The 26,237-nt window shown below is 49.4% G+C and overlaps 3 protein-coding genes across 6 annotated transcripts; 2 read left to right on the top strand and 1 right to left on the bottom strand.

Annotated features, from left to right (window-relative positions):
• Window positions 1-1,529: 1,529 nt before the first annotated feature.
• Retreg2 (reticulophagy regulator family member 2) lies at window positions 1,530-7,885 on the bottom strand. 3 transcript variants are annotated; one of them, XM_075951826.1, is made up of 10 exons: window positions 7,164-7,571; window positions 6,806-6,912; window positions 5,477-5,507; window positions 4,976-5,111; window positions 4,702-4,786; window positions 4,304-4,447; window positions 4,058-4,152; window positions 3,622-3,757; window positions 2,706-2,989; window positions 1,530-2,594 (listed from the first exon to the last, which is right to left on the bottom strand). In XM_075951826.1, the coding sequence occupies exons 1-10, from the start codon at window positions 7,427-7,429 to the stop codon at window positions 2,370-2,372; spliced, it is 1,509 nt and encodes a 502-aa protein (XP_075807941.1). In that variant the 5' UTR covers window positions 7,430-7,571; the 3' UTR covers window positions 1,530-2,369. The 3 variants fall into 3 exon arrangements, with proteins under 3 accessions (XP_075807941.1, XP_075807942.1, XP_075807940.1); XM_075951827.1 differs by lacking the exon at window positions 7,164-7,571 and adding an exon at window positions 7,765-7,885 and having other exon boundaries at window positions 1,530-2,989; XM_075951825.1 differs by having other exon boundaries at window positions 1,530-2,989; window positions 7,164-7,570.
• A 935-nt stretch (window positions 7,886-8,820) lies between these two features.
• On the top strand, window positions 8,821-13,893 carry Cnppd1 (cyclin Pas1/PHO80 domain containing 1). Its single transcript, XM_075951828.1, has 8 exons — window positions 8,821-8,902; window positions 9,368-9,476; window positions 10,448-10,529; window positions 10,695-10,815; window positions 10,900-11,028; window positions 11,934-11,995; window positions 12,291-12,408; window positions 12,657-13,893. Exons 1-8 carry the CDS (start codon window positions 8,834-8,836, stop codon window positions 13,191-13,193), a joined length of 1,227 nt encoding a protein of 408 aa, XP_075807943.1. The 5' UTR covers window positions 8,821-8,833; the 3' UTR covers window positions 13,194-13,893.
• Window positions 13,894-14,431: 538 nt separating this feature from the next.
• On the top strand, window positions 14,432-26,088 carry Slc23a3 (solute carrier family 23 member 3). Of its 2 annotated transcripts, none has more exons than XM_075951824.1 (11): window positions 14,432-16,374; window positions 16,465-16,562; window positions 16,719-16,792; window positions 17,197-17,378; window positions 17,714-17,806; window positions 17,943-17,945; window positions 18,498-18,543; window positions 21,401-21,506; window positions 21,760-21,924; window positions 25,066-25,161; window positions 25,580-26,088. In XM_075951824.1, the coding sequence occupies exons 1-11, from the start codon at window positions 15,932-15,934 to the stop codon at window positions 25,861-25,863; spliced, it is 1,590 nt and encodes a 529-aa protein (XP_075807939.1). In that variant the 5' UTR covers window positions 14,432-15,931; the 3' UTR covers window positions 25,864-26,088. The 2 variants fall into 2 exon arrangements, with proteins under 2 accessions (XP_075807939.1, XP_075807938.1); XM_075951823.1 differs by lacking the exon at window positions 17,943-17,945 and adding an exon at window positions 20,685-20,938 and having other exon boundaries at window positions 17,683-17,806; window positions 18,429-18,543.
• Window positions 26,089-26,237: the final 149 nt, after the last annotated feature.

Here is a 26,237-nt window from a genome sequence, read left to right as displayed (position 1 = left end):
CCTGACTCAGGAAAAGCTTCTCATGATCTTCAGTAGAACACAAACTGGCCAGGACATCTCATAGTGGACATCATTACCAACAAAACACAGAGAACACATCAGACAATGGTAAGTGTGAAGACTTCAAACCGCAAATATTTTGATCCAGCTACAGTGTTCTAAGTTCAAACTTTGAGATTAACAAGGAAACCGGTTAAGGCAACAGCTCTTTTTGATTGGTTATTTCCTTTTGGGAATGCCTATTCATTGGTTAGATGTTTTTGCATTCTTGGCAGAAACAGAAATCTCTGCATTAGTTCATGTTCCTTCAGCAGTACAACCAGGCCTCAGTCAACACTGACTCTCAAATGTGAAACACCCCAGAAAATTCTCTCATGTATGGGATACACTGGGACATACCTGTCTAGCCACCAACCTCAAAGACAAATTAGGATTACTACATTTGGACCTGCAGCTGAAGGCTGAGGATATGATGAGTCTCATTAAGCAAACCACTGGCTCTGTTCTGAACTGTTCACCACAGCGAAATGACAGCCAAGTGTGCACTCTCCACAAAGCCAAGATACTAGATTGGTGTTCTCAGTTCCTGGCTTTGTTCTGGATGCCCATCATCGGACAAGAGCTTAACTGTGTTTGCTGGCTTCACTTGCCAGGTTTGAATCATGGCTCGATCTCTAGAACCTTGTGGCTCTTCAGGAAGTTAAGCTGTGTTTAAAAATCAAGTTAATAGCAATATTTTTTTTTATCGTGGTAGGCTTGTTTTTGATAGGGTCTTCTCTTTCAGTAGCCCAGGCCTGCCTGAAGCTCATTTGGCCTCAGCCTCACAACTCCTGGGATTACAAATGTGAGCCACAATGCCTAACTATAAGCCAATTCGTTTTAAAAGTTGAGGAAAAGCCCCCAATTATTATTATATATAAATCACTTAGAGTTGGTTCAGTGGTGGTGGCCCATGCCTTTAATCCCAGCACTTGGGAGGCAGAGACAGGCAAATCTCCTGAGTTTCAGGCCAGCCAGGGCTACACGGAGAAACCCCATCTTGAAAATAACCACATAAATTAATTGGAATAGTGCCAAACATGTATTATACTTTAAAAAATGTTAGATACTATTTCTTTAGTCCTTGGCCTGAATTTTTATTAATATTGGTGGTTAGTGGGCCTAGTGTAGACATTAGATTGAGTTGCCTGCATGTAGATAGGTACTTAAGGAGACAATACTAAAGGTTTTAGCATATAGTAGGAACAACTGTTATGGTTCCATGTTTCCATTGACTGGGAAGACAAGGCAATTTCCTCCTGCATGTAATTTATTCATCCATGCTAAGTCTCACTACATACCACACATTCCAGGAAGATGGTTGAGCTGGCTGAGTTGTCAGGATAATCCCTGCTTCTGGCTTTGTTTTACACCAAGGAAAATAACCAACCAGGGGCAGTACTGGGATGAAGGGCATAAAGGTCAGGAGGGGACAAAGTGCACAGTGTGGGAGCAGCTCACAGTGAGGCAGGCAGGCAAGCAGGCAAGAGTTCTAGCCAATCAACACTTTATTTTTCCAGTTAACACCTACACAGATGTTTCTATCCACTTTAGACCCTAGCAGAGTCTCAACTGTGGTCCAGAAGAGTAGGTTTTGTTCTTCCTAAGACAGCAGGGAAGTCCCTCACCTCAAAGAGAGAGAGAGCGTGCTCATCAACCCCAGTGCTGGCAAAGTGCTATGGGACCCTGCTCTCCTGCATCATGAGGGTTGAACCGGGCAAGGGTACAGTGCAGGCTGGAGGCTACAGTGACCTAGTGCAGGACTGCTGGCCTGTCGCCACTCCAAAGAGAACCTGCCCGACAGCTTGGCCAGTGCCTGTGGAAGAAGAGGTTGGCAAAGAGTGGGGATGACGCTGCTAAGGACAGGACACAGCAGGGAAATAAAGCCAAGGGAAGTGTAGGACAGTAGAGAAAATGATAAAGTGCCTGAACTAAACAACCAATGGGACATGAGGGCAGAGCAGCACAGGTCCCTGAGGATAGGAAGAGAGAGAAAGGATAGACCACCAGGGCTTGGGACATAGTAGAATGAGAAGAGATGAGGCAGGGAAGCAAGTGCAGGCTATGGAAGGACTTCCCTAGCCCCATCACATCCACTAGCCCAAATGGAAAATTATTTACAAACTTAAAACCCATCCCAGGCACAGGTACTATACCAGGTCCCAGGATAGCAGGCAGGCAGGCAGACAGGCAGGCAGAGAATGGGCTGGCTTCCATCTGACAGCCAGCTTCTCCACACAGTGCCTTTCCCCAGAGTGGCAGGGAAAGGAGAAAACATGACATCCCTAGTCAGGAAGCCCTACTATGCCTGCAGCTCATTCTGCCATGGCTCATGGCTCAACCGCTGCATGAGCCTCTTGGTCTGACTGTACCAGAGAATGGCTGTCTGGCCCAAGGGGAGGAGGAGGCAGAACATCAGGGGGCTTTGGGGGCATCTCTGGTCCTAAGCCCAGCTCTGCATTCAGTTGCTCCAGCTCCCCTTGATCCAGCAACTCAAAGTCCTCAGTGGTGAGTGCCTCTTCCTCCTCAGGGGCAGCCAGGGGTTGAGGTGAGTCCTGGGGAAGGGATGGGAGCACAGAGGGGGAGAGGAGGGTAACTGGACCACTTTCAGCCGGGCAAAGTGGGGGTGAGAGGGTGCTGGGTGGAGCCATTATGTCAGCACTCACTGCCTCTGAGCTCAGGGTCTCCACTGGTCCTCCAGGGGAGCATTTCACTCCATCCTGGGGGGACCCTGCCCCATTGAAGTGCGTATTCACAAAGTGAAGAGGGGATGAGAGCTGAAGCAAGGTTTCCTTGACTGCAGCCTCTTCTGTATCCAGCGCTTGCTTTGAGAGGGCTGGAGGGGCATTTAGCAGGTCTTCAGGAGGGGCCAGCTCTGTCTCTTCCCCCTCACCCAGTTCGCGGCTCAGAGTCTCTTCGGGCTCACTTGGCAGGCTCTGCTGGTCCAAATCTGTGCAAAGAATAAACGGTTAAGAACAGGTTGGCTTCTCTGGTCACAAAAGCCATATGCTCATAAAGATAACCTGGGAAGCCAGGCCCTGTGGCATATGCCTATTGTAATCCCAGCATCTGGGAAGTTGAGGCAGGAGGGATCAGGAGTTCAGGTCATCCTCTGCTACACAGAATCTGAAGCAAGCCTGAGCTATATAAAAAAATCCTTTCTCAAAAAGCAAAGCAGAGCTAGAGAGATGGCTTGATGGTTAAGAGCACTTGCTGCTTTTGCAGAGGACCCTGATTTGATTCCTAGGACCCACATGGTAGCTCACAATCATCCATAAGTCCAGCTCCAGGAGATCAGTTGCCCTCTTCTGACTTTTGCAGGTACCAGGTATGCATGTGGTATGCACATACATGCAGGCCAAACACTCATACACATAAAAGAAACATCTAAGAACAATAAAAGAACAAACAAACTCCACAAAACAAGGCAAAATGAGGATGGAATACTAAGCTAAGGTCTTCCGGGAGCTTAGGGTAGATTTAGAGAATCAGTGAGCCGGAGGAAGCATTTTTGGAACTCAAGAGAACACAGCAACAACTCGGAATCAGGGAAGATTAAGAGGGGCAAAAGGCTGTTCATACCCTCAGAAACATCTGTCAGTTGTGGGGTGGTGGCCCGAGAAACAGAGAAGCCGCCGCTCTCTAAGATAGAAGCCTCCTCGTCTGACAGTTCTGAGTCTGTAATAGCCAAGGCCAGTGCTGTTTTCTTCACATCCACCTGCAGGAGAACCAGGATGAATCCAAAAGGAGGGAAAAACATTTGACCCCCAAGCCTTCTGGCTTCCACCTACTTGAGAAGTGGTAGCTCGAAAGCAGCTAGATCCTCGCCCCTCCCTCTGCCTTTTTAGTTTTTGGAGATAGGGTCTTATACAGGCCAGGCTGGTATCAAACTCATAATGAAAACTAGGCTGGTCTTGAATTCTTGATCCTTCTGCTTCCACCTCTCAAATAAGTGTGCATCACCATAACTAGCTTCCCTTTGGTCTTCTACTTCACACCCATCTTCCCTGGATCTCACCACTGGAGAGAAGCCCGCCAACTCTGCCTCGCTTTCACTCTCTGTTTCAGCCAGTGGCTCGTCACCTGCTGGGGGAGCATTCTTCCCTTGCCGCTCTAGAGAAGGGTAATAAGGCAACATGAGCAAAGACAATAGCGGGAAACAAATGACTAAGGAACTGGAAATGATTGAAGTTTTAGGACACATCATGAGCTATAAACCTCAGGCCCTCCCCGCCTTTCACCCTAGGTCAAGAGAATCCCTTACTCCTCTTGTCATGTTTGTGATGCAGGGCATCGGCTTCTGCCTTCATGCTGTAGTCCAACTGCATGAGCAAGGGCTCTAGGCGGGTGTACATCCTCTGGATCAGTTCATGATAAACCACCAGGGGCCACAGCAGGATACTCAGCACTATGGATTAGGAAGTCCACTCAGAGCTCAGAATGCCAATTTCCCAAGAGCCTTCATTTAAACTGTCCCCTAAACAGGTGGGTCTAAATAAAGATGAGATTCTTTCTCAAGGCAATGACATCCTCTTTCCCCCATCTACCACTCTCCTCCCCAGATGGGTAAATGATAGAGAAAATGCAGTTTTTCCTTTGGGTCAATCCAGGGAAAGAAGAATAGAAAGGGCTTTGGAAAGGGCAGGGGTAGCCTCCACTCACAGACAATGTAGGAAATCATAATTCCTGGAACATAGTGTCCCAACACAGCTAGCACAGCACAGCCAGAACAGACTCGAGCACAGAACTGCAGAGAAGAGCACAGGATCTATGAAGAACACTGGACTAAACCATGTGCCCAGTCACCTAGGGAAGGAACTACTATTCATCTGGTGGAAGAATGGAACCAATTTGGGAAATTTACAATAGACACTGCTCATATTGCTCCTCTCCCATCCCCTCTGGCTCCAAGGAACTGCTACAGGATGAAGTTTACCTGAGCTGGATTCTGCCTCTTGTACTGCAACAGCTCTTGCAGATGAATCTGGAAGGTGAGCCAGCTCTCAGCCAGGTATCTGCACAACTCGGGCACACTCAGCAGGTGCGGCTGGGCGCCTGACCCCGCACCCTCACTGGGGAAGACACGACATGACCCCTGGAAGCCTCAGAAGCCAGCTTTCTAAGGCACTCACATCACTTTGAGATCGCAGACCAGTTCTTCCATCTGGAGATGTGCAAACCCCACCTCCCCCAAAGGAGGTCCTCCCAGTCCTGGGAAGCAAATTCCCAGGGTACTCAACTTTCTACCTCCACAGGAGAAGGCACACAGCATCTGCAGAGAAGCCTAAGGCCAACACACTTTTGCTTGCTGCACGCCCCTTCACTATACTGGGACCTACGCCTGCAGAAGGGGCAGCCTTGCTCATCTTTGAGCTGATCTGAACATAGCAAGCAGACCACATTTGGGCATTTTCTTTAAAAGGTGGCCTGTACTCACCTGTCAGAGTGTGGTTCCTCAGGGGGTGAAGCTATAGAGAAAAAAAAGGGTGTGGGGGGGAATAAATTAAGAGTGCAAGAAGCACTGAGAGACAGATTCCAAATCAGAAGGAATTGCATCTCCTCAGCATTGCTGGTCTCAAATTTTCAGTGATCCTTATAGGCGTGAACCACTGCATGAGGCCCAGAGCACTTCCTTCGTACACTAATAACAGGCTGTATTACATGTTGTTTCTGTACTCTTTTTTGCAGCACTTGGAACTGAACCTGAAGTAAACACTAGACAAATGCTGTACCACTGAGCTACGTCCCCAATCCTTTTCTTAAAACAGGAGAGGCCTTGAACTTGCCCCCTCCTCTGCTTCAGTCTCTTACGTAACTGAGATGGCAGGCCTGCACCACCAGGCCTATCTTTGCCTCCTTCTTTAGACTTCGACTTTATCAAACACAGGAGCCCACACTTTATTCCTTTGTGTCCTAAACAATTCATACACAGCCCGTTACATAGTTGTTTCAAGACGCACAATAGGTCTTGGAAGCCACGCGGTAGTGGCGCACGCCTTTAATCCCAACACTGGGGAGGCAGAGGCAGGCGGATCTCTGTGAGTTTGAGGAGAGCCTGGTTTAAGAGCGAGGTCCAGCACAGCAAGGCTACAAAGATAAACCCTGCCTCGAAAAACAAACAAAATGGCGCGCGGTGGTGGTGGTGCACGCCTTTAATCCCAGCACTCGGGAGGCAGAGGCAGGCGGATCTCTGTGAGTTCGAGGCCAGCTTGGTCTACAAGAGCTAGTTCCAGGACAGGAACCAAAAGCTACAGAGAAACCCTGTCTCGAAAATCAAAAAAAAAAAAAAAGAAAGAAAGAAAAGAAAAGAAAAACAAAAAAATTTGCAACGCCAACTCCTATCACGTTCTTTGTAGACTAACCTGCCCCTGTGAAGTCCCTGCTTTTGCAGTTCTTTCCAAGTCCATTCACCTGATTAGGTGCTTTGCTACAAATTTTTGAGACAATGTCTCACTTTGTAACTCCTGCTGGCCCAGAACTCACAGAGATTCGCCTACCTCTGTCTGCTGAGCACTGGGATTAAAGACCTGCGCCACCAGTCAGCTCTAAACTCAACAGTTTTCACTACTAACCCCACAGAACGTTAATTTTGGGAGATAGGCGATTCTTGTTTCAGGCAATTTCTTAAAATGGGGATGGACGGGCACAGTGCACGCCCCGGAGGCAAAACGGCCTTGCTGCACCTTCCCTTTACGGTTCAATCTCACGCAGTAGGGTGAAGCACAAGGCATGTGCAGACCAGTGCATGTGGAATAAAGAAACTCACCTGAAACGTCGGGGAGAAAGCGAGGATGCCAGAGATCCAGCAGGAAATAGGTCAAAAGTGAGATGCTGAGCAGGAAGAAGGGCCGGAGGGACGACGAAGACAACAACCTTAGGGAGACAGGCATCTCAGCCGCGAGTGGGTGAGAGGTGCCCAAACCCATCGAAAAGGACAGAAAGATCCACTGACGGGGAGACAGCCCTCTAAGCCTCAGCCATCACCAAGAGACTAAGAAATGGGGCAACCTGATGATGGATCATCGCTCCAGCGGCTGACAGCCCTCGAAGGGAGGGCGCCCCCAGTCCTCCCGCCCCCGCTCTCCCGCGCAGCCCGGCCCCGCCCCCTCCTCCGCGGCCGTTACCAGAAGAGGCCGTTGAGTGCGGCCGCCGTGACCAGGCTGTGCAGCGGCTTCTCCCACACCAGCAGTCGCTGTGCGGCCGCCAGCACCGCCTCCCAGCCGCGGAGCCGCAGCCACAGCGACGTGGCCAGGCGTCCCACCGCCTCGGCCGCGACCGCCTCCTCCTCAGCGTCGCCGGTGGCCTCACCCATGCCGAGGCTCAGCCCCAGGCCCAGGCCCAGCCCCGGGGTCCCACCCGCGCCGGTGTTACCGCCGCCGCCGCTCGCCATCACCGCGCCGCAGCCGCTGCCCGAGCCCGCGAGGAGCCAGGGCTGCGCGGCCACCGCCGGGGGCGCGTCAGGCGGAAGGGGGCGCACACCCAAGCGAGCAGAACCTGCGGACTCGCGTCACGTGACGGAGCGCACGGTCACGTGATGCGACCTAACAGCCCGGATGGGAGGCCCGCGCGTGCGCGCAGGCGGCTGCCGTGATCCTGCACCCACGCAGGTGTGCTTCCAGGCTGCTGGAGCGTTGACCTGGGGCGGCTGCTGAGGCTACGCTGCCTGCTGTCTTCTCCGCGTGTTGTCAGGGCGGCTGGGGAAGCTGCTGGCGACCCGTGTCTCACCTGCGACTCCTCCCGGAGGAAGTGGGCCTCCAGTCGCCCAGGATCCCGGCTAGCATCTCTTTCGGCTCGGGAAGGGCGCGGCATTCCCATTACTCAATCTCGACGCCTCCAGTCCCCTCCCCTCGGAGGATAAACAAACACCAGCGCGTGACTTCAATGACTTAAAAGCAGCCTCACCAACTTAGAAAAGTTGTTTTTTTCCTACTCCGAGCGTCGACGCTCTTTCTTCCCCCAAATCTTTCACCGGCAGATTGGGTGGAAGGCGTTTTTGAAAATAAAAACTCATTTAGATGCTGTTTACTTTTGGGAGACTTGTTAACATCGCCCTTTGAGGCTTCATATCTTTTGAGAATCATTTAATTGCTAGAGTAACCCTACAAAAACACAGTATGCATTTGACTTTTACAGTTTTAAACTCCTAAGGGGCATAAAGGTTCAACAGATTTCCTTCCATCTTGTCCACAGTTCTCCCACGGGTAAGTTTCGTGTTCATCTTTCTTGTGCATTGCAGAGCGCGTGCATCTTTTCCTACCAAAGCCCGGGAAACAACTCGTCTGTCACCTCTTATGTTTGTCTCGTTAATATCTGCACCACTACCACAAGGTCTGGCCAGCTCGTTCACGCTTGGTGTGTCCCGGGCCCCTGGGAACCGTAAACCAAAACTCAGAGCCCGGTGCTTGGGGCTCCAGAGACCCGAGGCTCTCGGCGGGAGGCTGGCCCCGGGCGGCACTTCCTCCCCAGCGGGCTGACTCGCCGGCGACACCGCCCGCCGCTTGTAAACGCCAGGCAGACGCACCGCGGGCTGAGAACACTCCTGGCCCTGGGACCTCTTCTTACTCCGCCTGGTGAGCGCCGCACGGATTGTCGGGCGCCGGGAGGCTCAGTCGCGCGCGGAACAGGAAGAGGCGTCCTGCGGCTGCCGGCAACAGGGGAGGAGACTGCGCGGACCGGGCGGCGGCCCTTTCGGGAGAGGCGGGCAGGTGGGCCAACGGGGGAGGACGGCTCTGTCCGCCACTTACTGTTCTTTTCCTCCCCCTTCCACCTTCACAGGGTGGCGGCTGACGGCACGATGGATCTAGCTGGGCTCCTTCTGGACGAAGAAGGCACGTTTTCCCTTACCGGTTTCCAGGACTTCACGGTGAGAGCACCGTCCTTCTGTCCTTAGCTCCCCCCACCCCCTCCAAGCTGGAAGTCGGGATTCCGGGGCGTTACCCTCTGGGCCCGAGAGGAATGGGAGCTGTCTTACTTGCCATTCCCGGGATTGGGTGGCTATTGAGAGCAATGCCTACTCGAGGCCCGGAGCACTTGGGCCTGGGGGCAAACCCTTAGGTTATAGGAAGGGATGGGCGATTAGACTGGGGTCCATCTGGTTTCTAGTTTTCTCCTAGGAGCCGTCAGTGATGACAGGGCGTCTGTTTTCCACTTCATGAGAACCGGACTAGGGTGCCATTAGCAAAAGACCCTGGGAACGCGGAGCTGGGTGGCGCATAGGCCGAGTGGCAGCAAAGCCAGCTTGCTGCCCTTCACAGCCTTCCATTCCCAACTCAGGACTTCCACCAAGCCCTTCCCTGCCCTTTACCCTCCATCACTGGCCCTGTTTCAGTTCCTTCCAGGACACCAGAAACTGAGTGCTCGAATCCGAAGGAGACTCTATTATGGCTGGGACTGGGATACAGACTGCAGCCTGGAGGAACTCTCCAGCCCTGTGGCAGGTTAGGCTGTGTGTGTGTGTGTGTGTGTGTGTGTGTGTGTGTGTGTGTGTGTGTGACTGAGCACGTAAGAACTTTGAGGGCAGGGTTGTTAGTAGTCACCCAAATGCCTTGACATTTTCCCTCTGAGCTGCACTGTGTCTCATAACTAGCTCAGTTGGTACTTGGTTTGACAATGCAGGCCGCGTTTCACATTCTTTAGCCCACGTGAGTAAAAACAGCTCATAAATTGCAGTCACTTATTTTTAGGGCCTTGTGTATGCTAGGCAAGCATTTTATCATAGAGCTAAACCTCAAGTCCTGGTTCCCCTTTTGGTTTAAAGGTCAGAACTTAAGTTTTCTAATTATATTTGTTGTAGGTCTCCCAAGTAAACAAAGCACGCTTATTAGAACATTAGTGGCCGGGCAGCGGTGGCGCATGCCTTTAATCCCAGAGGCAGGCAGGTCTCTGTGAGTTCGAGGCCAGCCTGGTCTACAAGAGCTAGTTCCAGGACAGGCTCCAAAGCTACAGAGAAACACTGTCTCGAAAAAAACCAAAAAAAAAAAAAAAAGAAAAAAGAAAAAAAAAGAAAGAAAAAAGAAAAACATTAGTGAAAAATAAACATGAATAAGTCAACAGAAGAGCCTTTTCTACTGGAATGTGCTTTTATCTATTTAGAATTGGGGAGAGAGCAAGATGGGGAAACCCAGGGCTGAAGGGTTGAGGCAGAGGCAGTATCTTACTACATAGATCTGACTAGCCTGGAACTCACTGTAGATCAGGCTAGCCATGCAGTAATCCAGTCACCTGTGGGATTACAGGCACATTTCACCATGCCCTTCCAGTTTAGGAGAATTTGATCTCTAGTTTTCTGTGACTGCCATGTCCCCAAGGCCTCAGATACTGCAGACCTAGGTCTTCCCTAACAGTTGTGGGGACTGATGTGTATGTTTGGGGGGCGGGGTTGACTATTCTGCTCCCTTCTCTCCTGCAGACATTACTGTGGAACTTCTTCAGAAGGCAGCACCCAGTCCTATCCGTCGACTCCAGAAGAAATACGTAGCTCATGTGTCCCGGTGAGCCTGGGATTGTGGGGGCGGGGAGAAGGAGGGAGAGAGAGAGAGCACGCGCGGGTTGCTCTTGTTTCTAAAAAGAAAGCATAAAGACAGAGATGAGCATCTCGAGCCTTTCAGGAGCTGAAGGACCCTTGGGTTTAATTACTGGTCCTTTCCACCTCCCAGGGAGGCTTGTATCTCCCCCTGTGCGATGATGTTAGCTCTTGTGTACATTGAGCGGCTCCGGCACCGAAACCCTGACTACCTGCAGCACGTGTCGTCTTCTGACTTGTTTCTGATCTCCATGGTGAGGGGCTCCCTCCTTTTACCTCCCTAGTGAGCCAGGCACCAGCTATGAGCCCTACTGACGCTACTTCTGGCTTCTCTACAGATGGTGGCCAGTAAATACCTTTACGATGAAGGAGAGGAAGAGGAGGTCTTCAATGATGAATGGGGAGCTGCTGGGGGAGTGGCTGTGCCTGCTCTCAATGCCTTGGAAAGGGGCTTCCTGAGTGCCATGGTGAGTGGCTCTTATCTGTCTTTTCGTTCCTTTATTCTTTGTTCTCTCCCAGCTTTCTGTTGTGTTCTGTGTGTGTGTGTACATGTCATGCGCACTCCTTTTATGTGGGATCTCAGTTTCTCATGCTTGTGTATAAGGTCTTTCATAACTAAGGTAGCTGTCAACCTTCATCTAATTTTTTTCTGCCTGGTATGCTTGAGCATGTCTTTAATCCCAGGTAGATCTCTGTGAGGTTGAGACCAGCCTGGTCCATTTCAGGATCGTCAGGGCTTCATAGTCAGACCCTGTCTCTTAATAAGAAAGTTTTAAATTAGGCTGTTGTAGAATTCACTATGTGGACAAGGCTGGTCTTGACCTTGTGATGAGCCTCCTGTTGCTTCTGCTTTGTCTCCCAATGCTGATTGTAGGTCTATGTACTGCACCTGACTTTGCATGTCTGTCCTTCTTGTGTCTTCTTGGCAGGGTCTTCCTTTCCTGTCCATTCAGGACTAGTTTATAGGCTCCTGGAACAGTGAGCCCACAAGTAGCATCTCACCCTCTTCCTTTAGGGCACACTCGCAGGCAGAGCCTGTAGTGTTGGCCTCTGAATATTTGCTTTCAAACTCTTTCTGTCTTAGACTTTGAGCTCCCTGTGGACACTGACCAATCTTGGGTTTATTTTCTCCCTTTGTACTTTGTAGTGGGGATAATTAATTCAAGGTCAGGTAGGTGGTGATGGCGTGATAGAATAAACACAAGCTCTTCGGATAGTAGTTAGCAACTTTTCTTTGACCCAGGCTGGCCTATAACTCACTATGTAGCCCAGGCTGGCCTATAACTTGCAGCAATACTTTTGCTTCAGCCTCCCAAGTACTGGGATCATAGGGATGAACTACCATGCCTGTCTTTCTTCTTCTTGCACACAGGATTGGCGTCTCTATACTGATCCTCGGGAGATCTTTGAGGTGCTGAATTGGCTGGAGAGCTGGTGAGTTCCAGAAATTGTTAAGAGGGGTTTGAGGCATTTAGTGGCATTGGGCAGTGCCATAGGAGCTAGAAATGAGATCTGTGTAACTGGGAGAAAGAAAAGAAAGAGAATTGCTCAAAGTGGTCATCGCCTAACTTTTCTGCCTTCCTTCAGTGGCGGTAGCAGCTTATTTGAAGTTTGTGTCTTAATCTCATCTTCTGGATCATGGGTAGCCTAGGGATCTGTGTATTTGATCAGCTCCTTAGTGTCTTCTGATGGGTCCTGATGGGTGCCCCTGGGCTCTTCTCCATACTAGTGTGGCTGAGCAGCAAGGACGTCGGCGGGGCTGGTACACCTACACAGACCTGTGTGTGCTGCTGGAACAGCCAGCATGGCAGCTGTCTCTGGGCTCCCTCTGCCAGCGACTGGTAAAGGTGAGAAGGGGGTATGAAGGAGAGGGACCTGAGGAGGCTCCCACGAGCATGCGTGTGTGTGTGTGTGTGTGTGTGTGTGTGTGTGTGTGTGTGTTGGAAACCAAATTCTGAAAGGCTTGGAAGAAGTTTGAGAGTAGATGGGAGAGCAGGGGAGGCAGAGGGAGTTACATAGAGCTTCAGCGTGAGCGACTGGGAGTAGGAATAAAGATAGTCAACAGCCTGTGGTTTTCTTATCTTCTCTCTTACAGCTGTCCTGCCTGTTAGCCGTGGCATATGTGAGCAGTGTGGCCCTAGCTGTGGCATCAGTGGCTGTAATACATCAGTCTTTGGGGCTGTCCTGCAGCCCCTCACCAGGTCCTCCTGACCTCAGACTGGTTTCTAAAGGCCTCTTGCAGCCTTGCATACCTTCCCCTGTGCCACAGTGCCTGACTAATGTCTCCAGCTGCCTGGAAGGCAATGTAGAGTTGCCGCCCCTGTGGGGCAGTCTTCTGGCCTCACTGACACCCCTTCCGGTACCTCCCCCAGACCCTCCTGTCCCACCTACTCTTCTCCACAAATGCCCCCTTTGCCAGAAGTTCCAGAGAAACACCCAAAACTGCCATGCCTGCCACCAGCCTAACCATACGGTGTCTATTGGTCCTTCACGGTCCTTTTACCACACCCATGGCCTGGCCCCACCCTGGCTCTGGAGCCCAGCAGCCCCTCCGTTCCTCCAACCCCAGCAATGTTCTCTTTTTAGTGTCATGGAGCTGGCCCGTCTCAAGTCTTTTATTTTCCCAGGCTAGGTAGGGTTCTAAGGAGTGCGTTAAAAGAGGGTTTGGGACTCCCTAAGAACCTGGAAGAGGAAAACTTGATTTAGATTTTTGCTACCTCTCTGGGTCTTTGGCTGGTCCCCTGTCCTCCTGGGTAGGAGCACAAGAGATTATGGGGCAAAGCAAGGTCATTCACTCTCCCAGACCTCAGAGGCTGGCTAGTAGGCTAGAACTCTGATGGTGCCTGGGACAATTTCAGCTCAGTGACCAGGGGCATGTCACCAATGACAGAGAAGCTCCTATCTTTCTGCCTTCCCAAGCCTGGGGGAGTAGACTTTTGCTTTTGAGTTTCCAAAGATGGAAAGGTAAAGGTGGGAGGTGTGGGAAGTGGATGAGAGGAAGGAAGCATTTGTGCGGTTCTGTTCCTGTGATGTCCCTGGGGCAGGAAAACCAGGGGCGGATGGCCCTGAGATGGAAGCGGCTGAGGGAAGGCGTCCTGAGGCAGGAAGCTTGCCACACTCATCCCTTGGATGTAGTTGTCACAACCAGGGATTTCTGGGTCCTTCAACCTTATCCTTTTGTCTTCCAACCTTAGCAGCCTGCTCCAAGGCTTCCCACTTGACCGGTTCTTTTCTAGGTGTTCTCTTTACAGGCTCTCTGGGCACCACTGCTTTGTATCTGAGTTTTTCACGCTTTTGTAGAACTGAGGTTTCAATAAACAGTTTCTGTTGCATGGCCTGGCCTTTTCCTTCTGCATTATCCTTTGAGGATCTTCTCTCATCTGCCTCCCAAGTCAGAGGCTCCATCCTGTTAATGTGTGTCAGCATTCTCTCTGACTCTGTTTCAAAACTCCCTGTTAGTTTGATAGTTATTCCTGATTCAAATGTTCCTGCATTCCTGCCACTACTGCCTCAGAGGCCCTGAAATTGGGGGATGTGGCCTACCATGGGATACAAGCAGTGACTGTCCCAGGCCTGGGAAGGCCTTGTCCGTTGTTACGTATTCTGGGTGGGTACCAGCCTTGTGAATCCTTACGTACCAAAGCATGTCCACTTGAGCTCCTAGAATGCAAGCCCTACTGACCTCTTCAAGGTGACTCATGGAAGTAGCTGGTGTTGAAGAACCAGAGCTGGGTCATCAATGGAAGAACAATCTGTGGTGTATTTGGACTGCTAACTGCCAAAGATTGTGTAGGGAGTGGGGGGTAGGAGTAAGGTCAGTGGGCTGGTGGGTCCCCCAAGGGTCATTGTGATATGTACTCTTTTTTTTTTTTTTTTGGTTTTTCGAGACAGGGTTTCTCTGTAGCTTTGGAGCCTGTCCTGGAACTAGCTCTTGTAGACCAGGCTGGCCTCGAACTCACAGAGATCCGCCTGCCTCTGCCTCCTGAGTGCTGGGATTAAAGGCGTGCGCCACTGCCACCCGGCTTTATTTTGGGGGAGGGGGGTATAGTCTTTGGGAATGCTACTGGCATTTGTTCAGTTTGAGTGGGATGCTAGGCTCCCTAAAGGACTTAAAACCTTTACCATGAAGTTTCTAAGACATCACTGTGCATATAAAATCCTGTTAGCGCCTATTAAAAATGGAGTTAGCTGCCATTGGAAACTGACTCGTGAGGTTCAGGCTGATATGGAACTTGCTTTCCACTTACATCTGCCTTCAGAGTGCTGGGATACAGTTATGTACCACCACACCTAGCCGATTCTAAAGTTATTTTTTAAGTGCAAATGAGACATTTTTGTGCATTTTGGAAAAATCAACCTGAGGACTCAACCCACAAAGAATTAAATGCAACAAAGGGATGCTGGGAGTGGGAGTAAGTCTTCCTCAGTACCAAATGGTCAGCTCTGGAAGTATGAGTAACATACAGACTAAGTAGGTTATAGTTAGTAATACATATGTGTATGTACATATATCCATGTAGTAACAGTGAAAAAAGGGACATGAATTTGAAAAATGAGATGGAGGGGTATATGGGACGGTTTCGAGGGAGGAAAGGGAAGGCAGAAATAATAATCTCAAAAATAAAAAAAAAATTCAATTTTTGTGGAATTATACTTCCATGTAAAGTAAATGTATACTTTGTTCAATGTTTCACCAAAGGTTTGCTCACTATTTTAGGAAACCAGGTTGCCGATGTCAATACTGCTTATGCCATCTGAATTACCAGTAAATGTCATTGGCTGGCAGGTAGCCATCTCCTCCACAGTGACCCTATCTATGGGCATGGGCGGCAGCAGACTGTTCCATTGCCTTCTGGTTTATTTGTGCCCAAGCTTTCGCGTTTTGAAAAGCTTTACTTTTCAAACACATTGCTATTAATTACTCTTGCTTTACAGTGAGTGTGTTATATGTAGTGGTCATTGTCCTATGGGATGTGGGCACGTCTTGTTTGGTTGAAGAATGTGTACCTAATAGATGCTGCTGAATGCTGATGGTGAGAGGAGAGTTTGCAAAATCTAATCTCTTGAGGCTATTCTGATAGGTCTCCCCTAACCCTCCATTTCAGAGTCTGGTAGAAGCAGGGGCATGGGTGAAAATTCTTGAGGGAGGGGTCCAGAACTCAGCTGCTAGGTTAATGGCTGATGGAACTTGCTCAAGAGCTGGGCAAAGGTGAAAGAGCCCTGTCCTGCTCCCAAGCCCTTATTTCTCTCTCTCCGCTTCGTTGACACTCCCACCCCCTCCCCGCAACAGTCAGTGCACTCCACCCACACTCTGACCTCTTTCTTTACTCAACTATCCCGCGCAGCCAAGACACAATCCAGCCAGGCAGCATGAGCCGATCACCTCTCCATCCCGTTCCACTCCTAGCTGTGGGCTCGCAGGATGCCCCTGCTCCCGTGCCACCACTGCTGCCCCCTCTCCAGAATCCCTCCTCCCACTCATGGGCCTCTCGGTGTGGGCCTTCCACCTGGGTCCTCAGCTGTCTTCTGGCTCTACAGGTAGGAGGCAGAGGTGCAGAAGTTGGTTGGAATTGGTATTTGGAGGGAGTCAATGAGTCACGAGAAACCTACAGATGGGTATTTCTGAAGCCTGCCCCTCTGCACTCCTCTCTCCAGCATTTCCTGGTTCTGTCATCTCTGCTCTCTGCCTCCCACCTGCTGCTGCTTCACAGCCTTCCCCCAGGGGGGCTCTCATACTCACCTGCTCAGCTTCTGGCTTCCAGTTTCTTTTCCTGTGGTGTGTCTACGGTCCTGCAAACTTGGATGGGCAGCAGGTGAGGGGAACTCCTTTGAGAGAGGGAAGAGACAAGGGAACCCTGTTGACTGCCACGTTTCCAAACCTGCTGGGGCTGCCCTTCCTACAGGCTGCCTCTAGTCCAGGCTCCATCCTTAGAGTTCCTTATCCCTGCACTGGTGCTGACAAACCAGAAGCCATCTCTGACTACCAAGACCCCTGGAAACGGTGAGTACAGAGTAAAGACAGGCTAGTGGCAGAAGTATGTGCTGGAGCTTGTCGGGTACTGTAGAGAGAGAGGTCTTGGGGGTCATACCAGGCATCAGTCCAGGAGAGCGCTGAGTCTCTATTCCGTTTATACCTCTCTGTATCCCAAACTTTCAGCCTCCCACTCACTGCATCTGTGTAGTTTGTCAAGCTGCCATGGCCTGGAGCTCTGGAACACTTCTCTCCGAGAGGTGAGTGCCTAGAAAAAGACAGCAGAAGGACGGGGTGATCCCAGCCTGGAGACACTCTCATTTCCATTGTGCAGACACCGCTGCTACCGGGAAGGAAGCAAGGCAGAAGCCTGCCCTTGGAATTTGTTAGAAATCCCAGGTTGGGGCTGGAGAGATGGCTCAGCAGTTAAGAGCACTGACTGATCTTCCAGAGGACCCGGGTTCCATTCCCAGCACTCACATGGCAGCTAACAAATGTCTCTAATCCCAGGACCCTCACACAGACATACATGTAGGCAAAATACCAATGCCAATGAAATAAAAGTAAATAAATGATTTTTTTAAAAAAAGAAATTCCAGACTGAAGTAAACTTGATTGAGTAGAACGTCTTCTACCCATCCTCTCCTCTCCTCTCCTTCATCAGGTGTCAGGGGCAGTGGTGGTATCCGGGCTGCTGCAGGGCACAATAGGACTTCTAGGGTTGCCTGGCCGTGTTTTTCCCTACTGTGGACCACTGGTGCTGGCACCCAGCCTGGTTGTAGCAGGGCTCTCTGCCCACAAGGAGGTGGCCCAGTTCTGTTCTGCTCACTGGGGCCTGGCCTTGCTGTAAGTGAGTCCTAACAGGTGTGGGATGGTACTCAGTGGGTGTGCAGACTTGGGGAGGACAGACAGAGCTTCTGCCTTATTAGATTCCATAGCCACCTGGGCAGGGATAGCAGGTTTTAGATTTGGGATCCAAGCCTTTCCTTTAATTCCCTCGGTCTCTCTGATATTCATAGTCACATGCTATGTTACCTCAGAGTCCCTCCCTACCCCTCCATGAGCAGCTTCTGTGATACTCTGCTCCCCAGCATTGCCACCCTTCAGGGTTCTGATGCTTCTGACCCACTGAGCTCCTTCTCTTTTCTAGACTCATCCTGCTCATGGTGATCTGTTCTCAGCACTTGGGCTCCTGCCGGGTACCCCTGTGCTCCTGGAGGCCAGCTTCAACTTCTTCAACTCACATTTATATTCCTGTCTTCCGACTCCTTTCGGTACGTGGGGGCTCTGGGCAGATGGAGCGAGAAGGGCCGACTGATGCACATAGCCAGGTGAGGTGGCACACACCGGTGATTCCCTACCGGGCAGGGGGAGGCAAAAGGACTCAGGAGTTCAAGTTCTGCTATATAGGAAGTTTCAGCCCAGCCTGAAATACATGGACAATAAACATAAGGCATTGCTGCTCTTCTGGAGGACCCCAGTTTGCCTCCCATTACATATGTGGGTGGCTCATGACTGCATGTAACTCCTGCTCCAGAAGCCAAGTCCCTTGTATGGCCTTTAAGCCCGCCCCCAAACATAAATAAAATAGTTGAACCAAGCATGGTGGTGCATGCCTTTAATTCTAGCACTTGGGAGGCAGAGGCAGGAAGATTTCTGTAAGTTTGAGGCTAGCCTGGTCTACATAGAGAGTTACAGGACAGTCAGGGCTACATAGACCCTATCTCAAAATATAAAATATTATATGTATTTGTATTATATGTATATATATATAACCGTCAAAGTGGAAAAGGTGTGTGGGACTGACATGGACGGTTCCTTTGGTCTCCTACTTCTGAGTTTCAGAAGGTTCTGGGGGAGGAGGGAGCTCTTTCCCATCTCAGTGTTGTCCTTCAGGTGCTTACCCCTGTGGCCTGTGTGTGGATCATCTCTGCCCTTCTGGGTCTGAGTGTTATCCCCCTACAGCTGTCTGATCCCACTGAGGCACCATGGTTTTGGCTGCCTCACCCAGGTAGGTTTTCTCCTATGCTCCCATTCTCTTGATCAAATAAAGGTTTCTATTTTTTTTTTGAACTCACAACTTAATAGACTTTAGCCAGGTGAAATAGCACATATCTGTAATTCCAATACTTGGGAAGTGAAGGCAGGAGGATCAGGAATTCAAGGTCATCCGCAGCTACATATCAAGTTTGAGGCCAACCTGGGCTTCATGAGACCCTGTCTCCAAAAAAAAAAAAAAAAAAAAAAAAAAAAAAAGGTCACATAGTCACATAAAAGATTTAATGGAACTCACCTCTCACTTCTGAATTAAATCTGTATTTTCTTAAAACACAGGTGGAGAAACTGCCCACTTGAGGAGTTGCCCCCCACTTCACTGCAGGTGTATTATTTGGGTCAGTGTCAGGAGACATTATACCATATATACTTACTCTCCATCCCTCTGCTTACTCTTGAGATCGCTGACCAACTAGCAACTTTACATTATCAGCCCCTGTGGACATTTCTGTTGGTAACTGTAGAGTTATTGCCTTGGAGTCGGCATATGTGAAACTTTGTCATTCATGTTTATTTGTCATAATGGTAGGGGTCCGTCAATTTAGTACCTCCTGCATACTCGCATACTCAGCAAGGGCATTACACCGAACTCCACATCAGCCCCCTTCATTAACAGCTTAATAATGGCCTGTTGAGTTTTGACCAGGCCCTCAGCACATGGTAGGCATAGTGATGAATACAGGAGTAATAATGTCTGCTTCATGGAGCTGGCAATATATATATATAAAATATATATTTAAGTAAATCTAAAATTATCATTGTAATAAATGTACCTAAGTAAAACTAGGATTTGTAGTGAGAGAAAATTTGATACTATTAGAGGGATTGAGAGAACTTGTTTTTTTTTGTTATTATTTTTTGTTTTGTTGTTGTTGTTTAGATTTTTTTCTTTTTAGAAGTGTTCTTTTTAGGTCGGGCAGTGGTGGCACACACCTTTAACCCCAGCACTTAGGAGGCAGAGGCAGGTGGATGGATCTCCATGAGTGCAAAGCCAGCCTGGTCTACAAGAGCTAGTTCCAGGACAGGCTCCAAAGCTATAGGGAGAAACCCTGTCTTGAAAAAAAAAGTGTTCTTTTTAAATATATTTTAAATTATTTCTTGACATGTTTCATACATGTATACAATACATCTTGATCATATCCAACCTTTCCTCCCACTGCCTCCAACACATCCCCATCCCATCTTCATGTCCTTCAGAAAAATGATTCACTGAGTCTGGTTAGTACTGCCTGTCTGTGCATGGGTGTGGAGCCATCTGCTGGAGCAAGGGCAACCTACTAGGGTCCACACCTCTGAAGAAAGTTGGCTGCCCCTTCCCCAGCAGCTATCACCTAGCTCCTCAGCTGGGGTGAAGCCTCATGAACTTTTACCACACTCCTGCTTCCATGTTTGGATCTCGAATGGCTTGTTCTTGTATAAATCTTGTGCAAGTAGTGGTGGCCGCTGTGAGCTCATGAGTGCAATTGTCATGTCATGTCCAGAAGAGAGCATCTCACAGCACTTTCTCCCCATCCCCCAGTTCTTATATCCTCCCCCTTTTCTGAGATAGGATCTCACATAGCCTAAGTTGACCTTGAACTTGCCTTGTAGTCAACGATGGCCTTAAACTCTCTGTACTTTGCGTGTGTTGTAATTACAGGGATGCATCACCACGCTTGAATGTGGTGGGAGAAATAACCCTTGAAGAAGTGAGATGAGATGTAAGAGGTGGGGAGAATGGGCGCTAGTTGGACAGGATACAGGAGACAGTAGGTAAACAGGACTCAGGAGTGTACTAGGTAAACAGCATATGAAAGGGCCCTGTGGTTGCCAGGAACCCAGCAAGTCCAGTCCCTAAAACAAAGCTAATGTGTTTGAAGTAAGGTGGAATGTGATAAGGAATGAGGCTAGGAACAGAACTGAGAGTCTGAGATCAAGGATTACCCCGTAGATCATAGTGAAGAGAAGGTCTTTAGAGTTCAGTGGTTTTGCCCAACAGTAATATGCTGAACCACTAGAGAGCATCTGGGATTCTTGTGGTACAGGCATTTAGAGGCAGAGGTATGCTCCAGGCTTGAGTCTGTAGATGACTATAGATAACTCCTTCTTCTTCCTCAGGTGAGTGGGATTGGCCCTTATTGACACCCAGGGCCCTGGCTGCAGGCATCTCCATGGCTTTGGCAGCCTCCACCAGTTCCTTGGGTTGCTATGCCCTGTGTGGCCAGCTGTTGCATTTGTCTCCTCCACCACCACATGCCTGCAGTCGAGGGCTGAGCCTGGAGGGGCTGGGCAGTGTGCTGGCAGGGCTGCTGGGGAGCCCCCTGGGCACTGCATCCAGCTTCCCTAACGTAGGCACAGTGAGTCTTTTCCAGGTACGTGGATCTAAGACAGGACTGAGGGGACTGGAGGTACAAGGGCAGGAGCTCATACTGATAGACTGTCAGCCGGGCGAACTCTCAGTCAGGCAGTTCACTGAGGGAGGTGCCTAGAAGTACAAAATGCTATGCATGTAGAGAAACAGGAAATCGGTGTGCGGGTGAATTGGGAGCTCTGCCAAGGCTCATTACAGTTGAAGAATGAGTCAGAGAAAGCCCTGCTCTCTTGGGGACTTCATAAAAAGGAAGTGTATAGCATAGTTTGAGGGTAGTAAACACTGTCCTGAAAGCAGTGGTGTATGGACTGAGCAAAGGTGGTACCTTTGGGTAGAGTGGCTGGGATGCTTAGGAGGGTCACATTTAAGCTGGGATATGAAAGCTGAAATGAAGTGGGCCAAGCAAAGACCTGGTACAGTCCAAGGAGTCGGCTGTGTTCTCTAGTGTCTCTTCTTTATGCAGACTGGTTCACAGCAAGTAGCCCACCTGGTGGGGCTATTCTGCGTGGGTCTTGGGCTCTCCCCAAGGCTGGCTCAGTTATTCATCAACATCCCACTGCCCGTGCTTGGTAAGTGAATAGATGTGAAGAGAGGTATTAGAATACTATTTGGCCCAACCAGCTGGCTAAGCTGTGCCCTTTCTTTCTAAATAGCTTCTTTGAATGGATATGGACATATGCTCTTGTTTTCTCAGCCCAACTGAGTTTCTTGATGAATCACAAACAAGCCTAATGGTTATTTTTCCCCATTACAACCTGCCTACCCTACAAACCCTGAGCTTTGCCCTCTTCCTACCACTGTGTTTTCTTCTGTATGAGGCAGGTGGGGTACTGGGAGTGACCCAGGCTGTAGTTCTGTCTGCTGGCTTCTCCAGCTTCCACCTGGCTGACATTGACTCTGGGCGAAATGTCTTCATTGTGGGATTCTCCATCTTTATGGCCTTGCTTCTGCCAAGGTGGCTCTGGGAAGCCCCAGAGTTCAACACAGGTAGGTGGGGTGGAGAAGAAAAAAAGAGTGGGATTGAGGCTTTAGATCAGTGGTTCTCAACCTGTAGGTCATGACTCCTTTGGGGGTCAAATGACCCCCAATGACCATAGTGGTTGCCTAAGACCATCAGAAAGCACAGATATTTGCCGGGCGGTGGTGGCACTCGCCTTTAATCCCAGCATCTGGGAAGCAGAGGCAGGCAGATTTCTGTGAGTTTGAGGCCAGCCTGGTCTACAAGAGCCTACAAGAGCTAGTTCCAGGACAGGCTCCAAAGCCACAGAGAAACCCTGTTTTGAAAAACAAAACAAAAAAAAAAAAGAAAAGAAAGAAAGAAAACACACAGATATTTGTGGTATGACTCACAAAAGTGGCAAAATTACAGTAATGAAGTAGCAATGAAAATAATTTATGGGCCAGGTGATGGTGGTGCACGCCTTCAATCCCGGCACTTGGGAGGCAGAGGCAAGCAGATCACTGTGAGTTTGAGGCCAGTCTGGTCCACAGAGCGAGTTCCAGGACAGGCTCCAAAGCTACAGAGAAATCCTGTCTCAAATAAACAAAAACAAACAAGGAAATAAGATTTATGTTGGGGGTCAGCACAACATGAAGAACTGTATTAAAGGGTCACAGCATTAGGAAGGTTGGAGCCACTGCTTTAGGCTCTCTGAATTCTTGTTCTCACAATGAGATTTTGCATATACTTCATTCATTTATTTAACAAACTTTATTGAGCACTATGCTCCTGCTTTTGTGCTCTGGGGGAGGGGGAGGCTTATTCCAGGCCACATTCCATCCTGGAGGGAAGCCATGGCAGGAACTCAAGGCAAAATCTTAAAGGCAGGTCTGCTTGCTAATCTACACAGCATTACCTCCAAACAAGGAACTCACTTCACAGCCAGTACCATGGAGGATGCTGTCTTACGCTCAGCTAACTTCTTATACAGTCCAAGACTACCTGTCTAGGGATGGTACTGCCTATGGTGGGCCAGGCCCTACTAACCACCAATCAAAACAATTCCCCCACAGACTTCCTCACAAACCAATCTAATCTAGGCAATTAATTCCTCAGTTGGGACACTCTTCTCAGGTAACTCTAGGCAGTGACAAGTTGACAGTTCAGGCTGGCCAGTTACAAAACTCCTCCCCTCAAATTTTTTTTTAAAGAAAGCTAACTAGGTCAAGACACAAAAGTGCTTCTGGATGGTACAGTGGTATGAAGGAGGGGATTTGTTCAGGAGCATGACAAGGAGGTTAAGACAAGAGCCGTGAGGAGGGCATGGCAGACCATGCCTTAAACCCCGGCTTGTGGGACCTCTGCGAGTTTGAGGCCAGTAGTCTGAACAGTGAGTTCCACGCCAGTCAGGGGTACACAGATTGGCCCAGAGAAAAACAAAAGCAAAGGACCCATGGCACTCAATGACAAGAGTAGCTTCTGACTGAGGTGATTCAGTAGAACCAATTGGTCTTTGAGGATGGAAAAACTTAAACCTATTTGGCAAAGGCCATTTCTCTGTGTGAGAGACAGGGTCTCCTTTTGGAAACTTGTCTGGCTTCAAACTCTTGGCAATCCTCCTGCTTCAGACCAGACTCCCAAGTGACAAGATTATGATGTCAACCACAGGGACAGCTGATAAGGTCATTCTTGGTCATATTTCCACCATCCACAAAGATAAAGGATAGGATTATGGGACCGAAGTAGCGTATCCTGAGAGCCACAAACAGCATGGGTTATCCAGAGCCGTGGTTTTCAAGTTTTGTTCCATGTGGAAGATTTAGCCATGTGTGGAGACTTTTTTTCCCCAGATGTTACAAAATGGGAGAAAGAGGATTTTTTTGTTTGTTTGTTTGCTTGTTTTGAGACAGGGTTTTTCTGTGTAACCACCCAGATGTCTTGGAACTTGATTTGTAGACCAGACTGGCCTTGAACTCTTGAGTCTTCTTGCCTGTGCCTCCTGAGTGCTGGAATTAAAGGCATGCGCTACCACATTCAGTGAGAAAAGGGATTGTTACAGGCATTCGGTGCTTAGAGAGGTTGGTAGACATCCTTTAGTGCACTGGACAGCTGCTCATAGCAAAATTACCAGGCCCAAAGTGTTGTAGGACTGAAGTGTTGAGGCTCAGGCTAGAGCACCAAAGGTCAGAAGTGGAAGAGACAGGGCTTTTTAATCCCAAACTGTTGTAATATGGGGCGACGGTGGGGCTGCGTCCCCAAACACCCCAGCCGCCTGCCCTGCCCGGCTAGCTTATGCCCCAAATAATTACACAGACACTGTATTCATTTAAACACTGCTTTGGCCCTTAGCTCTAGCCCTTACTGGCTAATTCTCACATATTAATTTAGCCCATTTCTAATCATCTGTGTAGCGCCCCTAGGTGCGCTTACCGGGAAGATTCTAGCCTAAGTCCATCCTGGGTTGGAGCTTCATAGCGTGCGTCTTCCCTGGAGCGGGCAGCATGGCGTCTCTCTGAAGTGTCTGCTCCGGAGAGGAGAGCTGTGGAGTCTGACCTCACTTCCTCTTCCTCCCGGCATTCTGTTCTGTTTACTCCTCCCACCTATCTCCTAACCAATGAGAGCCAAGCAGCTTCTTTTATTTTAACCAATGACCTTCCTCCATCATTTCCCCTTTTTCGGTTTAAACAAAAAAAGGCTTTAACTTTAACATAGCAAAATTACATACAACACCAAACTGTCCAGAGAAAGGAAGCCTTGAACATCAGGAATCCAGAGGGTATGTGGGTGCTTAGAAAATATGGTGTTGTCGGGTGGTGGTGGCGCATCCCTTTAATCCCAGCACTCAGGAGGCAGAGGCAGGCAGATCTCTGTGAGTTCGAGGTCAGCCTGGTCTACAAGAGCTAGTTCCAGGACAGGCTCCACAACTACAGCGAAACCCTGTCTCGAAACAACAAGAACAACAACAAAAACAAACAAAAGCAAAAAAAGAAAACACAGTGTTAAGAGGGATCCTCTGGGAAGGGCCTGAGTGTGGGAAAGGGAGTTTGTAGCGGGACACACTGCAGTGGGAGGGAATGATGGCTTAGTGAAAACTGTCCCTGGTCCAAGACTTAATTTAGGTCTGAAAGGGAAGACACATTGCCTTGACAGTATCAGTTACCTTCCTGCCTGGCCCCAATCCTTTGTAGGCTGGAGCCCCTTGGATATGTTCCTGCGTTCCTTGCTGGCAGAACCCATTTTTCTAGCGGGTCTTTTGGGCTTTCTTCTAGAAAACACCATTTCTGGTAAGTTGGGACCAGGGTTGGGTAATGACCAGCCCAGCCCCTCCTTTTACTTATTTTTTCCGAGACAAGGTTTCTCTGAATAACAGCCCTAGCTGTCCTGGAACTCACTCTGTAGACCAGACCAGCCTCAACTTCACAGAGACCCACCTGTCTCTGCCTCCCAAGTGCTAGGATTAAAGTTGTGTGCCACCATGCCTGGCTTACTTATTTTTGAAGATTTATTTTCATTTTAAATTATGTGTATGTCTGTGCATCTGTGGGTATATGCATACGAATGCACATCCTCCCAGATGCAGAGATACAGTTGTAAGCCGTCTGATATCGGAGCTGGGACTCGAACTTGGGTCCTCTGTAAGAACAGTAACCAGCTCTTAACAGCTGAGCTATCCCTCCAGCCTGACCAAACCCTCTTTTGCAGGTACACGGATTGAGCGAGGCCTAGGTCAACGGCTGCCAACTTCTTTCACTGCCCAAGAAACTCAGAAGTCCAGGGAGAGGGCTGCTCAAGAGTATGGGCTTCCGTTACCCATCACAAACCTGTGTTCCCACATCCCACAGCCTCTCCATTGCCTCTGTCCAATGCCTGAAGACTCTGAGGATGAGGAAGGAGGGCCCTCTAAAACAGGAGAGATGGCCGACTTGTTGCCTAACTCTGAGGAGTCATGCCCCGCAGCTAGCAGAGAAGCGGTTAGGTCCCAGTAATTACCATGAGCACCGTTTTTTGTCTTCATCAGTCTAGCAGTAACTCCCAGTTTGCTGGAGTCTCACCTGCGAGGCAATACTTTCTCCCAGTGAGAAGGTGTTTGTGGCCCTTCTAGATGCACCCTTTCCCAATAGAATGGGATGCCTTTCCTTCTCTTAGGCTAACGTGTTCAGAAGCAGGGGCCATGGGTTTAATGGGTCATTAAGCGAATAAATGAGATTTTTTTTTTTGCCTGTGAACTGCCAATGCCACTTGAATGTACTAGCATTCAATTATATTGAGTGCTTCCCACGACCAAGGTCCTGCACCTGCAGTTATGAATATGACAGGGTCCCTGCATTTAAGATTTAAATTAGTAACTAAAATGTGCAGC

This window comes from Microtus pennsylvanicus, chromosome 17 (genome assembly GCF_037038515.1).
Source record: "Microtus pennsylvanicus isolate mMicPen1 chromosome 17, mMicPen1.hap1, whole genome shotgun sequence".
NCBI lineage: Eukaryota > Metazoa > Chordata > Mammalia > Rodentia > Cricetidae > Microtus > Microtus pennsylvanicus.
The sequence above is the reverse complement of the archived record's forward strand: the minus strand, read 5'-3'. Positions and strand labels throughout refer to the sequence as shown.